The sequence below is a fragment of the Crassostrea angulata genome, chromosome 6 (assembly GCF_025612915.1).
Source record: "Crassostrea angulata isolate pt1a10 chromosome 6, ASM2561291v2, whole genome shotgun sequence".
Classification (NCBI taxonomy): domain Eukaryota; kingdom Metazoa; phylum Mollusca; class Bivalvia; order Ostreida; family Ostreidae; genus Magallana; species Magallana angulata.
The window spans coordinates 35999433-36016795 of NC_069116.1; the positions used below are offsets into that span (position 1 = coordinate 35999433).

A 17363-nucleotide genomic window follows, 5' to 3' on the forward strand; every position below is an offset into this window, starting at 1 on the left:
AGTTTATCACAATGTATTGTGACTTTGTTAAAATTTTAATCACCCGACCGCCGACTTTAAATTACATGTAAGTATAGACTGACAGAGTACAATTACGGACAAACACTCAAAACTTGATGTGTTTTCAGATTTTAGTATGAATATTTAAACTTGAAAGGAGTTAAAAGTTGTTCATCTCATTTTAATAAGTTTATTGTAGATCATTCTTTTAGCCAATAACATTAAAGTCAAAGGTATAGCTCGTCCATATTAATTTATGATTCAAACGGACTTCGAATTAATTTTAATGTTAAGTATGGAATGACGGTATGTTCTGGAATCGTAGTCATTGTATGGTTTACAATGAGAACTGAATACTAAATATGCAGATTATAATTCAGTGGAGTTTACGATTTGTTTACGTGCAAACAATAGAAAACTCAAATCATAAGACCTATGCTTTGCAAAATTTTGTGTATTCATTTGCGTTTTTGCGTAAAGGACGCTACGCCACTGTACTCAATATGTTTTGTTCCGTAAAAAGAACTAAGAAGTTACAATAGCTTTCCTCTATAATATCTAAGGGAAATCATAACGCTATTGAAGCTGATTCTGTGATAGAGTTTCCCAAGAAAATGTCTAAGTAGGCTCTAACCCAACTTTCAATCGCTTTGTTCTCAAATTTCCAACCGCTCTGCAACTTCAACAGAAGTGGTACTATTCTGCCAAGCTTCTTCTCAAATTTCCAACCGCTCTGCAACTTCAACAGAAATGGTACTATTCTGCCAAGCTTCAATCATTTTTTTTTTTCAATTGTACAAGTGAATTAATTTCTTTTCTGTTTCACTTTATTATAATAAAAAAGTGATGTCTTGTCAAAAGTAGTGTCATATTTATTATCATGATAAACAAATACTTGCAACATTGTTAAACTATTTTTTGTTACGTCATCTTAATCAAAGCTGCTTCCAAGGTCATCACAAAAAAGAAAGTATGGAGCATTGTACTTGTCATAATTTGCAACATATGTAACTGTAAGTAATAAGGTATCATTTTTGGATGTATATCCAAAATATATATACGGTTGGTCACATGATCAAATCTTTTGATAAGCCCTTCGGGCTTTATGGGATTTGATCACGTGACCAACCCGTATATATATTTTGTATATATTAGATATTTCCAAAGATGATACTTTATTTCTTAAATAAGACAATCTTCATGAAGTCATTTCTACATTATGACGACACTGGGGTGATCACTTTTTATATATTTATTTTTAAAATAATTTCAGCTATCTTCAACCTTAATTTTAAGGTCAAGATCTAGTAAATGAAAAGTGCCTACAGGTTTATAAAATTTAAGATATAAATTCTTTCCATGATGCTTCATAACAATAGCTTTGTTTGATAGGGTATATTGAGGCTAAAAATTTTGGTGAACACAATGAAAAATCTTGTTTTAAACTGTCATTTTCAATGAAATATGAAGGAAATTAGGAAAAAAAATTGGAGTTTTGTCCATTTTTGACTCATAAAATAAATCTAGAAGGCCAACAGTCTCTCCAAAAACAGAATGAAACAAGAGGCCCAGGGGCCACATCGCTCACCTGAGCAACAATTGCCTTAATTCTGATCAAATTAGCATTACAGTATCAAAATATCTTGACAACTAAGTAGAGTAGATCTTGCTAAAAAAAATAGAAAATCTGCCAATTTTTATCCACCTCTTTTTTTTGGTAAATACCAAGCCCCTTTTGTTGTTGTACCTGTAAGAAGATTTTTCTCTATTCCAATTTACCCCCCCCCCCCTCCATTTCGTGGCCCCCCTTTTCTCTAGGGAATCATGGTTTCATCAAACTTAAATCTGCATAACCTGTGCTTTCACACTAAGTACCGAGTTTTGGACCGAAAACTTTCCCAAAATATTTTTAAAGATTTTTCTCTATATATTCCTATGTAAAAATTCAAACCGCCATCACGGCCCAGCCCTATCACTAGGGACTGTGATTTTGCAAACTTGAATTTACACTATCCGAGGATGCCTCTACACAAGTTTAGGCTTGTCTGGCCAAATAGTCTTTAAAAAGAAGATATTAAAGATTTTCTCTATATATTCCTATGTAAAAATTCATCCCCAATTGTGGCCTCACCATACCCCATGACTATTATTTAAACAAACTTGAATCTTTACGATCTTGGGATGCTTCCACTTAAATTTGGGCTTTCCTGGCCTTATAGTTTTGAGAAGAAGATTTTTAAAGATTTTCTCTATATATAAAAATTTATCCCCCATTGTGGCCCCGCCCTACCCCCAGGGACCATGATTTGAACAAACTTGAATCTACATTATCTGAGGATGGTTACAATTTGAGCTTCCTTGGCCATAAAGTTTTGAAAAGAAATATTTTTTTAAAGATTTTCTCTATATATTCCTGTATAAAAATTTATCCCCTAATTGTGGCCCCACCCTACCCCTGGGGACCATGATTTGAACAAACTTGAATCTACACTATCTGAGGATGCTTCCACTCAAATTTAAGCTTTTCTGGCCCGATAGTTTTTGAGAAAAAGATTTTTTTTTAAAAATTTCGATATATTCCTATGTAAAACCCTTGTGGCCCCACCCTACCCCCGGGGACCATAATTTGAACAAACTTGAATCTACACTACCTGAGGATGCTTCCATTTTAATTTGAGCTTTTCTGGCCCGATAGTTTTTTAGAAGAAGATTTTTAAAGATTTTGTCTATATATTTCTATGTAAAACTTGATCCCCTAATTGTGGCCCCACCCTAGCCCCGAAGACCATGATTTGAACAAACTTGAATCTACACTACCTGAGGAAGCTTCCACTTTTATTTGAGCTTTTCTGGCCTCATAATATTTTAGAAGAAGATTTTTAAAGATTTTCTCTATATATTCCTATGTAAAACTTGATCCCCCCATTGTGGCCCCACCCTACCCTTGGGGACCATGATTTGAACAAACTTGAATCTACACTACCTGAGGAAGCTTTCACTTTGATTTGAGCTTCTCTGGCCAAATAATTTTTTAGAAGAAGATTTTTAAAGATTTTCTCTATATATTCCTATGTAAAACTTGATCCCCCCATTGTGGCCCCACCCTACCCCCGGGGACCATGATTTGAACAAACTTGAATCTACACTATCTGAGGAGGCTCCCATTTTAATTTGAGCTTTTCTGGCCTGATAGTTTTTTAGAAGAAGATTTTTAAGGATTTTGTCTATATATTTCTATGTAAAACTTGATCCCCCCATTGTGGCCCCTCCCTACCCCTGGGGACCATGATTTGAACAAACTTGAATCTACACTACCTGAGGATGCCTCCACACAAGTTTGAGCTTTTCAGGCCGAATAGTTTTTGAGAAGAAGATTTTTGAAAAATACCAACAAATTTTCAATAATTCTCAATTATCTCCCCTTTAAAGAGGGAGTGGCCCTTCATTTGAACAAACTTGAATCCCCTTCACCTAGTGGTGCTTTGTGCCAAATTTGGTTGAAATCTGCCCAGTGGTTCTTGAGAAGAAGATGAAAATGTGAAAAGTTTACAACGCCAACGCCGACGACAACGACAACGACGACAGACAACGGACAAATTGTGATCAGAAAAGCTCACTTGAGCCTTTGGCTCAGGTGAGCTAACAAGCTCTTCACTTCCTCTTTAAAATGATGTCCAATTGAATATAGGTATCAGGATTACTTTTCCCATGATTTAACATATTAAAATGTCAAGAAATTGTTAAATTTTCTACATACCGTATTTTCCCGACGACTCGTCGATGCAGACGACTCGTCGAATTGCTCATTTTTAGCCAAACTTTTAACAAAATCCTACGATACGTCGATTCAGACCATACGTCGATCTTATCACTTCAAAATGGCGTATAAAACTGCAGTAACATTATCAGTGTATGATGCCACGATGTCCCCGATATTGCTACCAATTATTATTAATGATTAACATTCAAACAATTACTCTTTATACTTATGCATCATATTTTCAAATACCGGCAACATCTACAACGTCGCTTGCATTTTAAACAATTCCCGATATCGCGTGTTATGCAAAACTAAACTTACTTTGTCAGAAATATTTTATTCCCATGCATTAAAATAATTATTCACTCTATCGCCAGTGTATTAGCCATTACGTAACCAGCCACCTGTTGATTGGCGCGTGGTCAATGTTTGTTTAACAATTTCCGGTGTCATAGGCATGCACCTGTCTCGTGTCGGACTTCAAAGGGGGATGTCAAGTGCAGAAAGCTTAACAATTACTATGATTTGATGAAACTTGTTTACTTTGTATCCAGTAATGGAGTTACACGCTTTTGTTTTACACGACACTGTTAGAAATAGATCGATCATTTGTACGACTTGATAATGACGATATACGAGTCGATATACATACGTTTCCTACAAATTTTATCTAACAATAATCAAAGAATTGGACAATAATTAATCAATGAACTATAATCACTCTTATAACGGTACTCTTTATATACACAGGGAGTGAAATTGCCCTAAAAATCTCAGCCTTAGGGCAAGATTATTAACACAACCGGTGTCAGCCTATTGTATAAACAGTAGTATTGATAATTGCCGATTACGTATTCTAAGATTGAATTTGACCATAAAATATTTCTGATTTATACTTTCCACTAACAACTCTTTACTAATAAAATAAATAAATTTAAAAAACACCCCCAGACCTACTGCAATATTTTCTTCCATTCAAATTTGGTTTCAATTTTACTGCGCAATGTAATCTTCCTACTAGTGATACATAGAACCATGTGACGATGTGTTTATAAAAACAGAATGGTAAAACTTTTAATTGATTAAAGACAATGTACCATTTTTTAATAACTGTTATTATTATGTATTTTAGTGTTAACAGATGAGTGAAAATGATAATTATTAAAGATGAACAGCGAATTCAACAACGTAATTCACAATCACACAGCCAACTCAAGATGATTAAAACCAAGATTTTTAATGCTATTTTTAACAATTTTCTGACCTCGAGCCTACGACAAGTCGAACAAGACGATAAGTCGAGTGCTCTGCTTCAGAGAAAAAAATACCGACTAATCGTCGGAAAAATACGGTAACTCCTTTAGAGCAGTAAAGTACGGGAAAACGATTCTTCAAATCAATTATGACGTCATAATGGTTCTATCACCAAAAAAACATCCTGGAATCAATAATTAGAATTTTACCTTAAGGAAGGAGTCTTTTCACGTTTTTTTTTTCATGAATGGGTCTCCATACATATTGAAGTCGTAAAATAACAATTGTTTATATCTATTACTTGAATTAGGATTTTTCTGGTGTATCAACAGAGTTCTTGAAATCTTTTCTCCACTTTCAGTCATTTGGACTGAATACCATTTGAAGTTTGTCAGTCCGGACAGATTTCTATCAGTCCAGAAATTTTCAATAAAAAGTTGAAAAAAGCTATACAATAGTTATGAATTTTATTAACAGCTAATTTTTTTTAGCAACTTACATTTCACACAAGCTTTCTAATTTCTACCTTGATCTGATTGCTCTTCACATTTACATTCTTATTTATCACTGCAATAATAATTTTAATTTCTTTCCCTCTCATTATGAACTTTCTCTTCTCTCTTTCTCATTCATTCTGCACACCTCATGCCACAGCCTAAGGGCCCGGTTGTCGGATAGTGGAGTTCTGATTATGTGTTCCGAAGACATAAATGATTAAAATTGGTATTCTTGACGTATGTATTTCTGTGTATTGCAATAAAAAAATTCACTGAAAACCCCGTTTTAGTGTATTCAATGTACATTAAAAAAACGTAAAGAGACAACACTCGCAATCTTGGATTTTATAACATAAGGGGCCCTCAGTTCACGCTATGTTTTAAACAAATTTTCCAATTTCTCCAATGATTTCCGACGAGATCTAGGTTAGAAAATGATAGAAAGATTTATTCCTATTGTCTGACTACATCTGTTAGCCACATTATAAACGCATCGTGACAATATGTATGAAATACTTGCCAAACTTATCAAAAGCAACGGTTTACATTCCTTGTATAATTACTGAAGTGTTCCGAAAGTGTATGATAAGTCTAGAGAGAGCAAAAATCAGCGAAAAACTCCTCTTGGTTTATCGTGTGCGTTCGGCAATCCTCAGAGAATACTAGGAGAGTTTGCATCAACTTCCGTGGCTTTTGTACGAAATTTAGTCGTATTTTCGCAAGTTGCTCAGTCAACATCTACCGGTCATTTGGACTGACATTAAGCAACCTCAAGTAAGCGGTCCAGGGCTCGAGCTGGCGAATTTTTTTCAAATGTTGCGAAAAGAAATTTGAATGTGGCGAAAATCCTTTTTTTGGAAAAAAATGGTATTAAAAATCAGTGTTCAGTTTTCGTTTAAAATATACACATGTTTATTCAGTCAGAGTGTGTTTATTTCGTCATCGCACGCAACCGGAAATCTCGCGTCGCTCCAGTGCACACAGAGCTCTGGCCAGATAATAGCCTCAGGTAATATTTGGCTGCAAGACGTCGATAATTATGTAATCGGGCACGAGACGGTTGTATACACGGCTTGTGGTCAATTTTTAAAGCATTTAAGGTCTAACTCATTATACTGTTATTGTCTCCATTTTAGTGTCAAATCGTAACCAGTGCTAAACCGATCGCTAAATAATTGGTTATATAAATGCGCATAACATGTATATCATCAATCGTATTCCCGATCATTTGTTTTTGGATAACGTTGAAACTATTTATTAAAATTTTCTATAATTGGATTGTTTGCTTTTTTCTCATGAAATTTCAAAACACTGCAGTCGGTCGTCATTGATATGGACATATCAACGCAGATAATTAATTTTCTTTGATGTCCAGTGCGCTACGGTATAAATATGATAATCTTGCTTGACCATGTACCCCATTTACTTTTGACATTTGGCTTGTCAATATGGGGAAACGTAAACTTGTAGCTTCTGACCCTTGTCAGTCTAAAATTCAGAAATTGTCAATGTTTGGCTTTTCTTCCAATTCGGGGTCTGAACATTCAACCCCTCCTGCTAGAGCATCTAATTCAGTCAAAATAGTCAAACCATCCACTCCAAAACGTAAATTCAACAATTTATCTTTTTATCATTTAGAAATAAGTGTTGGTTTATAGTTGATGTTTTACTTGATATTAAGGGATAATTATAACATTATAACATATTATTCAGTAATATAAGTGTTGAATTTGAAGTATTAGTTAATGAACATCTTGCGCCGCGTAACGACGCGCAAAAGTTGCGAAAGGGAAATTTGGTCCAGTGGGAGCCCTGAAGCGGTCCTTGGTTATTTTTATCAGTCTTGCTGACAGGACCGAAAGATTTCAAGAACACTGTATCAAAGTCTAAAAAATATTGTCTATTTTAAGATGCTGACTTTGGGTGACCTTGGCACCGATATAAGATGGTCAATTTTTATAATTTTTTTTAATTTTGAAAGAGAGTGTTCTAAAAATACATGAATATGAATTTTCATAAAATTCTTAATATTTGAAGTATGAAAAGACTCCTTCCTTAATGTAGCTCGTGGATTTCCTGACGTCACAATAGGATTCGACGTAAAGAGTTGACCGTCACCAGGCAAATTTAATACATTTTTGTAAAATGACAACCATCTTTAAAAACATAAAAGGAAATACTTCAATAAGCTTAACGCTGCTTGGTCCGATTTTTTTGTTATTATACAGTATCAAAATTTTTTCCATACAAATCATTTATCTTAGAAAGTTATGGACTTTCTCTTCTCTCACCAGCAGAATCAGTCTCCTTTCAAAGTTAGAAATATTCAAAGTAAATAAAAATAATTTCTCTTTGGGCAAACGAAAAACAAACCAAAATGCATCACGGGAATGTTTAGAAAAGGAAACCGCTTGGTTTCGTCCCCGGAATGATTGGGGTTATTCAACCCGCATGCTATGCATCGATTGTAAAGAAAGCAGACTTCAGAAATATTAGCGAACAAAACGTACACGTTTATATTTGTAATTTGTCCGATCATTTCGACCTTTATTTAAAGCGATGTCAATTTCGTAATACAACCATACCCGTCTCATCGTCAGGGGTGAAATTTAACATGAGGCGAAATAACGCGGTACCTTTTAATGTTGTTTGTTTTGTTAGCAAATTCTGTACGTATTTTTCTTCTTTGAAATTTGGCATAATTGACGGGTAAAACTACTGCAATGTCTTTTATTATTATACATATACTAAGCATAGCCATCGTTTAAAAGCGTGCAAAAAATTTGATATAAAATCGGACCAAGCAGCTTTAAATGCAGTTTATTCAAGCATTTATAATTAGCAAGTGCTAAAAATTTAAATATGTGACGTACATTGTCACATTTTGTTCTATGGGGTATGGGTGTGTGTTGGAACTCTTCCATTTAAAATCATGTTAAGACAAGTAAATAAATTGAACCTTACACATTAACTTCACTTCTTTTACAAATATAACTTCTGTATTTTCAACTACCTATTTATTTGAAATCTTTTCTAATTATCGTATATGATTACAAACTTATTATGTCAATTGTTGTATGGTAATTATATCTGCATTGATTTACTCAGAGTTTCATAAAAAGAAAAATAGCCATTTTTCTTCTCTTTACAATCTTACATTAATTGCATTTGTGCATTTGATAACATTCATTTTAATGTCTAATTAGTATCGTCATGTTCTAATATGTGTTAATCAGCTAGTCTTGTCAATCAACAAATTTTCATTCTTTGGTTCTCAGATTTAAGAAAATGATGACATCGGGCAAAAGTCATAATAAAAATATAAGGTTTTGTGAAATATCTATTTTAAAGTGGCTCTATACACCAACAGTTTATTCCAATTTTCAATAGAATACCACAAAACATACTTATGAAATATTAAAATGATGATAGGGATACTATAGGTATTTTTTAAAGAATTTTCAAATGTTTTTTCGTGTTTTTGTAAAATAATTTTTAAAAAGTTAACTATTAAGAAATTATGAGAATTTTTTTTTGTCATATGATGGATATTTCCTTCGGACACCTAATAATAAATATAATACTTCTTAACATTCAAAAATTTTATTATTGCAATTTTTTTTAGTATTTCCCCAAAACATAATTTTTCATATTTTCTTACTCTGTTGACAAATCATCTGAAAAAGCTGCTTGATGTTATAAGAAAATGTATTTTAATAACCGTGACATAAAAAAATTGAATAAAAATCTTTGCAAATAAACACAAAAAATATTTTTAATTGTATTTGGTATGAAAGTTCCTCAGGTAAGAGTTATCGTTCCTAAGTCCCAGGGCCCAAACATCTTGGGGACTTTTCATATCTGAGTTAAAGAAAATTTCCTAAATATCTCGAGGGAATGATAAATACATACATATTTCATTATAGGCCTATATAAGTAAATTTATTCGCTTTAATGCAAAACAAAGTCAAATAAATAAAGGGGAAAATTAACTAATAGGATTTATGTATCCCAACCGGAGAGGAATTCAAAGCCACCCTCCCATCCCCGTATGATGGTTATATAGGAACATCTGTCAATATTAATGTGGATTAAAGTATATTATACATGTAATTAATATACTTTCACCGGTTTAGAATTTCCTTTCACAGTATTCAACCAAAAAATACGTTTTAGAAAATTTTGGAAAGTTAAAAATTGTATTGTCCTCAACGGGATTCGAACTCATGACCTACAGGTTTATAGTGAACCCACTAACCCACTGAGCTACGCTGTAAGACATCGAAAATCGGAAAGAAACTATTTAAAAAATTATTCTTGATTTTATTGTTTTTTACGATAAATAATACGACACAATGTGAAGGTTTAATGATTTTTCCAATTAACAAATTAAATCTAAGACTATTCATTTAACAATTTTTTAATAGAGCGGTCCCAATACAATTCACCTCAGTTTAAATCAGCCAGTACCGGAATTGCATGCTTCCAGATTTACTTTTTTGCGTACTGTGTCATCAAAAAGTGGTGTATAGAGCCACCTTAAATCTTCAGAGTTGTTTTGCAAAAAATTGGCCAAGAACACATAACGATTATTTTTTATGAATTGATGCAAAATTATATTTTCTATATCATTGTGTTTAGTAAAATTAATTTCGTCTTAATCGTTTAAAAGTTTGGAGCATAGTTTCGAAATGCGTTTCCCGACTAAGATATGCATTTTACTATATATTTCACTGAAATGGCTTTGCTTGATTTTATCAGTGACGCTGTGTTTGAAATACAATAAAATTATTACCACACAGATGAATCTCAAATAAATTTTAGAAATAAAACTCTGAAACCTATGAATCATGTGGACAAATTTTCAGGGTATGTTTTCTCACAAGCAGTTTGCTGACGTCACAATAGGATTTGTCGTGATGAGTTGACCATCATAGCAAACTCATACATTCTTTAAAAATAACAAATTATCTTTAGAACCATAAAATAAAATACTTGAAAAAGCTATAAATTGCAGTTTATATACAAACATTTATAATTATTAAGTGCTAAAAATTTAAAGACGTGTCTAACATTGTCACATTCAGTTCTATAAGATATGAGTGTACGTTGGAACTCTACTAATAATAATTTAAAATCATGTTAAGACGAGTAAATAAATTGAACCATATGCTTTAACTTCGCTTCTTTTGAAATTCTAACTTCTATATTTTCAACTGCTGATCAAACTATCAAAAATTCTTTGGGTTTTACAGGGTTTGACATTAAGTTTTCGAATTACTAGACCAGTCGGGCTACCTCAGCAATTTTTCACTAGCCCTGACTCTTTTACTACTATAGCCCTGACCAATTTTGACAAAAATAAACTAAAAGTAATGACAAACATAAAATATTGAATACCTGTTTCTGTTTAGTTGTATTGGTTTATCTTTACCAATAATGAATCATTCAAAAACTATTTAAGATTTAATTTTATTCAAACTGTACTAATAAAGATACAAGTATTCAATGGTTGACCAGGGACCAACAAAACTTTAGGGAGACTTCCCTTCTTTTTAACACAGAAACATGGAGAAGTTTGAGAAATCTGGGAGACTTTCATTACTTGACAATGGCATAATAATAATGATGACATACACAGATTTAAACTTTAATAATTTAAATTAGATTAGAAACAAGTCATTATGATTAAAAAATATAACAAAATCTAAAATTTGAAGAAAAAAATTTATCAAGTTTATTTAATTTATATTGTTTGATGTATTCATACATTTTATAGATCAAATGTTTTGTAATTGTGTTAACTAAAGTGACAAATAAAATTAGTCTCTGTTTTTTAGTGTATTTTGATTAGTGCTGAAACGAATACCATAAATCAGTATTCGAATATTCGTGAGTGCTATTCGATTCGTATTCGAATATTCGTAGACGTCATAGACAAAGTATTAAGCATATATGATAGTTTGTATTACTAAGTGGGTGTATGTGTTGACTGCTTAAACATGTCAGTTCGAAGTTGACACTTAATGCATGAGTATCCATTGAATTGGGTGCGCATTTAATATTTATGCAAATAATCATATACTGATTTTTTTTTAAATTTCCATCAACTACAATCAAAAGATTTATTACTTCTTTAATAATATACTGCAGTCCTGACTCCTGTATGAGACCGATACATAACTTCGTAAGTCAGTCCAAATATTTCCGCCATGTTTGATATATAGTATTAAAAAGAAAAGAAAACTGATAACGCTCATAACTCCGGAAATGTTCTGTTGATTTAAAAAAAAAAAAAATTATATCGAGGTATCTTTTAAAAAAAACTTTCGATATTAACTCTCCGTAGCCCAGACTCGTTCAAACAGTTAAGCAATTTTTTTTCTTCAGCGTCTGACATGAATTGAAAAATCCAGAATGTTTTTCTCCGTTCGATGTAAACCCTGCTTTTACTTTCAAGGTAAACAAGCATGGCGGAAGAGTCTATTACTGGGTTAAGTAGTAGACTCTACCAAGCATGGCAGTCATAGATGGCTTTATCTTTACTTTCGTTCCGAGTAAAATGAAATAACACGATCTGCATAGTTTACAGTACTTGATATGGGTGTTTAACATGTGATCGAATATTCGAATGCTAAATATACATTCGAATATTAGAAATTAACTATTCATTCGCGAATATTCGAACATTCGTTTCAACACTAATTTTGATGGCATTAGTCCAACCCAACCATTATGTTGAGGGTATTATAACTGTAAACAAAGGGTTTATGATTATTTTAGCATAAATTTGGCAGTGTTAATAGCTAATTACAAGTTACCAACAAATTCACTGTTATATCAACACTAGCCTTAAAGTAATAAACATCGTTTTGTACAGCATGTGGTTCCACACCAGTATTTATAACCCCTAAAGATAAGACAGACTAGATTAATTAATCACAAGAGGCATAAACTGAGTTTGTGAAGACGTCTTTAGAATTAAATAATTATCATATTATTGCCCTTGGGGTTAATTTACACGATTATATGAACTCTGTGTACAGGGCGACTTGGACTTTTCATCCGGAGGACATTCTGGCGAAGTTACCGATCAAAAAGTGAGTATTTCCCCCACTTCATCATCTAGGTTAGTCCTTGGGTTGTACTTAAATTTCAGTTTGTAGAATTTAAGCCTGTTAGGAAAAAGTGCTTTTACTTCTATTGATAGTAATATTACAGAAAAAGTATCGATGTGCACACTTTTTTTTTCACACGATCAGTCGGGCTAGTACACAGACATTTAACCCGAACGGACCTATCGTTTACTAGACTGAATGTCGGTCGGACGTGCCTTAGTGTCAAACCCTGGTTTTAGCTAGTTGTATCATATACGATTACAAACTTATTGATACGTCAATAGTTGTATGGTAATTTTTTTGCATTGATTGACTAATAATTTCATAAAAAAGAAAAGTTGCCATGATATTTCTTCTCTTCACAACCTTACATTAATTGCATTTGTGCGTTTGATAACATTCATAATAACGTTCATTAGATTTACATGTTCTAATAAGTTAATCAGCTAGTCTTGTCAATCAACGCATTTTCATTTTATGATTCTCGGACGTAAGACATTGATGATGGCATCGAGCTAACATCGTCATAATGAAAATATAAGGTTTTGTGAAATATTTTAAATCTTTAAAGTTGTTTTGCAAAAAATTGGCAGAGAACACATATTGATTATTTTTTATGTATTGATGCAAAATTAGCTCTTCTATTATAACTGTGTTGAGTAAAATTAAGTTTGTCTAAATCGTTTAAAAGTTTGGAGCATACTTTTGATATGCGTTTCCCGACCAATATATGTATTTTACTATATATTTAACTGAAATGGCATTGCAGCGACACTGTGTTTGAAACATGATAAAATTATTACCACGCAGACAAATCTCAAATAAATTTCAAAATAAATATCTGAATCCTATGGACCACGCAGACAAATTTTCAGGGTGGGTTTTCTCACAAGCAGTAAACCTGTGAGCTACCTTAAAGCTTTCTATGGAAGTTAAATTCTGGGGGCGAGAACTGCATAATACCACACATAGTCCTTTAAATATGATAAAATTCTGAATTACCCTGTGTATGTATCCCAGACAATGACTGTAGAGTCAGCTCCTTTGTCCCCAGTGGCAAGCCACCTCTTGTCTTCACTGACACAGGTACAAGTAATTGGATTTATCTGAATAATTTAATTTCTCAATTTATGTATCTTATATATCAAGAGCACTCATGCTACATACTCTATAACACTATTTGCACACCTAAATGACGTTTACAAAATTGAAATTGAAATAAATTGATGCAGGTGGGTGACTCTTGATAACTCAAACTTAAAGGGACATGATTTGAACTTTTATTTTCCATTTTTGATGTTTAGAATGATTAATATGGGTATTCTTAATGCTTTCGGGTTGTCAAAATTTGAAAGTCAAATATTGAGTTATAAGCAAGATACAGAGTTTGAAATTCTTTGTTTTGTAAACCAACCTCAAGCTTTGTTATTGTTTACATATGTGTTTTCAATCAAATGTTGCTCTCTTCTGTTGATAATACTATTTATGAACACATTGAATCAGTTTATACCTTCTTTGCCACGAGTCATTTTGTCAAAGAAAAGGTAATTAAATGCTTAACATCATTGGTAAACAAATATAAGACTCGAGCTTTGTTTACATAACAATGAATTCTTACCTCTCTTATCTCTCTTAAAACTTGACTTCTAACATTCAAATTTTGGTCAGTCATTCAAAATGCGCAAGTTAACATTGTACACATAAAAAAAAAAATTTTAATCTAAAATCATGTCTAAGTCCCCTTAAGGAAACCGTGATCAAAGGTTCTAGTGATCAAGCGATTGAATGTTTTAAAAAATCTGGAATATATCTGTTCCGATCATTTTTGCTAAAAAAAATATAGTACCCGGAATTTTACACTCATAACTTGATTGAATAGTCTAACATGGTTTCATTCGTATTTTTGGCTACTTTACTACATTTCAACATATAAACCAAACCAAATTTTGAGTAGATAAAGAACTTTTTATATTCAAAGATTTTTAAGTATATTTCATGTTTGCTTCAAATAAAGAGCGGTTTGGTTTACTATTAATTTCACAAGTAAGTTGTAGAAATTGCATGATCATCTACAACTTTCACTGAAGGAAACAAAGGGGCAGTATCACATCATTATGCATTTAACAAATTAACCCCACCACCACAAAAGCCCCAGGTGTCCAGCTAACGGAGCTAATTATATGCTTGATCGGTCATGTGCGTAAACAGCCAGCACTTCGAGTTATCAAGAGTGAAAAAAAAATGAAATTATGTATAAGAGTGCAAAATATAAAGTATAATAGGACCCATCGAGAAAAAAAATCGGATGATTTCACTTGCAAAGATCAAGAACTTCGAGTGGTTGAAGTTTCAGCCATCGAGTGTCACCTGTAGTTAATAATTTGAATTAATCAGATGAATATAGTACTTACATGTCCTTGTAAAATGTGTTGTCTGTTATTTTCAAAATCATACAGCACTCCTACATGTGCACAAGCGTACATTATCAGCTTCCGTGAATTGTCTGTGAGATTCAAAACTGGAATATTTCTGTTAAGTCCAAAAGACCAAATGACATTCTGAAAAAAAAAAAATGAAAACTAGTAGACTAATTGTTCTCAAATAAATAGAGTTACTTTCCACCTGATTATTTTTTATGTGTAAGGTGGTATGGGACATCTGTCGGTATTAATGTGGAATAAAGTTATAATTTAAATACTTTTATCTGTGTAGAATTTTACATTACTTACCAAAAAATAGCTTTTAAAAATATTTGAAGAGGTAAACATAGGTAATGACAGATTTTATTTTCAGTTCACTGAGACGGCTTCATGGACATCATAACTTAATGCAACCAGTTTTTTCCTTACATGTGTGGGAGTAGAGAAGAAGATTTTTGAAAATTTGGCTTTTTTTTTTGCATATTTGGCCCCACATGTGACACCCTGGGGATGGTAGAGCCATGAATTTCACAATTTAGATTCCTCTTACCATAGAGATGCCACACACCAAAAATAATAACAATCAGCCTTGTAGTTTTTAAGAAGAAGTTAAAAATGTAAAATTGTTAATGCACGAGGACATATGAAAACAGATAGCAATAGGTCACCTGAGTTTACTCAGGTGACCTAAAAATACATTTCCATTGTTTGGGTAACAGTGCAACACCTTGTGTGCATTGAGGCATGGATAAATATGATTTCTTCTCATTGTGCTGAATTATTACCAATCAATTATCTTGTTTAACATAACTGACCTCCTTTATATATCATTCAAGAAGTAACTGTATGGTTATGAATCAATTGCCAAAATAACTTTTAGAACTTTAGCTGAGTGCAATGTCTCTGAAAGAGACATGATTTGATGAATAATCTTTACTTACATTGTTTAACTTTACAGAACAGTTCAAAGTTGAAAACTATCACTGCACTAAAATGTGGTTTTTTTATAGGCCTGCATGCTGAAAAAATTACACATCAAAGAAAAATGTATGAGAAATAAGCTATATCAAGCTATTTTTCGGAAAAAAGGTTGATATTTTTTTTCCTGACACGTGGATCTCGCCCTATTCATCGCTTCGCCCAATTTATATATTTTTTTTTTTTTTTTGAAAAATTGATATGAAATTTTCCAAAAATTTATGCAAACCTCAAATAAAATCATGAGTGTTTACTATAATACTGCTTAAATTTCTGTGTATAAATCGTATGGATTTTAATCAATATACTGTAGTAATTATCATTTAAACAAATTAAACGTGAATAAATTTTTCTTTCTTAGATCGCTGACTGAATCATCTTTCAATAATTATTACATGCTGGCATGCATTTTGATCGTGTGCTTACGATATAAACAGGAAATCGATTTCGCGTGGTAAAAGTAAAATGAGAACCTTACAAAAGGTAATAACGGGGGGGGGGGGGGGGGGGGGGGGGGGGGGGGGGGGGGAATTTCGTCAGGTAGAAATAAAAAAGACCAATTTGTTTTTATAATCGAATACATGTACACATTTTTTTTCTGTATATTCAAAATAAAACTCTGGATGAAATCTAAGGCAGGTGTCTCTGAAACCAGTCTGGGTAGCGCCTACTTTGTTTATACACTGTAAGTTAAACTCTCGAAACGTGCTACTCATGCCCACAGGCTTCCATACAGGGTTGGCCGGGAAATACCAGTGGTGGGAATTACAGGTGGTAAATACCGGTATTTCCCGTCCCGGAAAATACTACTTTTTTTACTAAACTGGAAAATACTGAGAAATACAAATTTATAATCTTAATTTCTTTAGTAATTAAGTTCAACTTAAAACTTATGTTTAGGATATAAGATATTAACACTATTGACTAAGGATCAAAAACCAATTTATCATACTTTCCCATTTCACTGTAAGTTTACCCATACAAAAAAAAGTTACACTTAGTCATAACTTTTCTGTAACTAAAGTGTAACTTTTATGTACCCAAGATTTAGGCACATAAAAGTTATAACTTTTTTGTACCTAGATTGGACTTAAACTTTTTGCCCTATAACTAAAATGTACCTACATGGAACTTAGTCAATTTGTGAATGTGTTTGGACTTTGTCATTTTTACACTAAAAATTTAAGTGTATCTTATCCAAGAGGTTCAAGTCTAAAGTAGACTTTTATCACAATAAATCTAAAAACTGATATAAAATATCGTTATAACTTTTTCTTTTTTCTTTTTTATAAAAATCACCATAAGTGGGGGGGGGGGGGGGGGGGGGGGTAGATGT

At 32.6% G+C, this 17363-nt stretch overlaps 1 protein-coding gene across 1 annotated transcript in view; it reads right to left on the reverse strand.

The window, feature by feature from the left end:
• The window catches only part of LOC128187904 (cilia- and flagella-associated protein 251-like), an 87801-nt gene that overhangs the window by 63269 nt on the left and 7169 nt on the right, over positions 1-17363 (reverse strand). The window contains exons 2-3 of the mRNA XM_052858586.1: positions 15041-15187; positions 13632-13735 (exon numbers count right to left, since the gene is read on the reverse strand). Of these exons, the coding sequence (XP_052714546.1) occupies positions 13632-13735; positions 15041-15187 (251 nt within the window). The remainder of the gene's footprint in view (positions 1-13631; positions 13736-15040; positions 15188-17363) is intronic.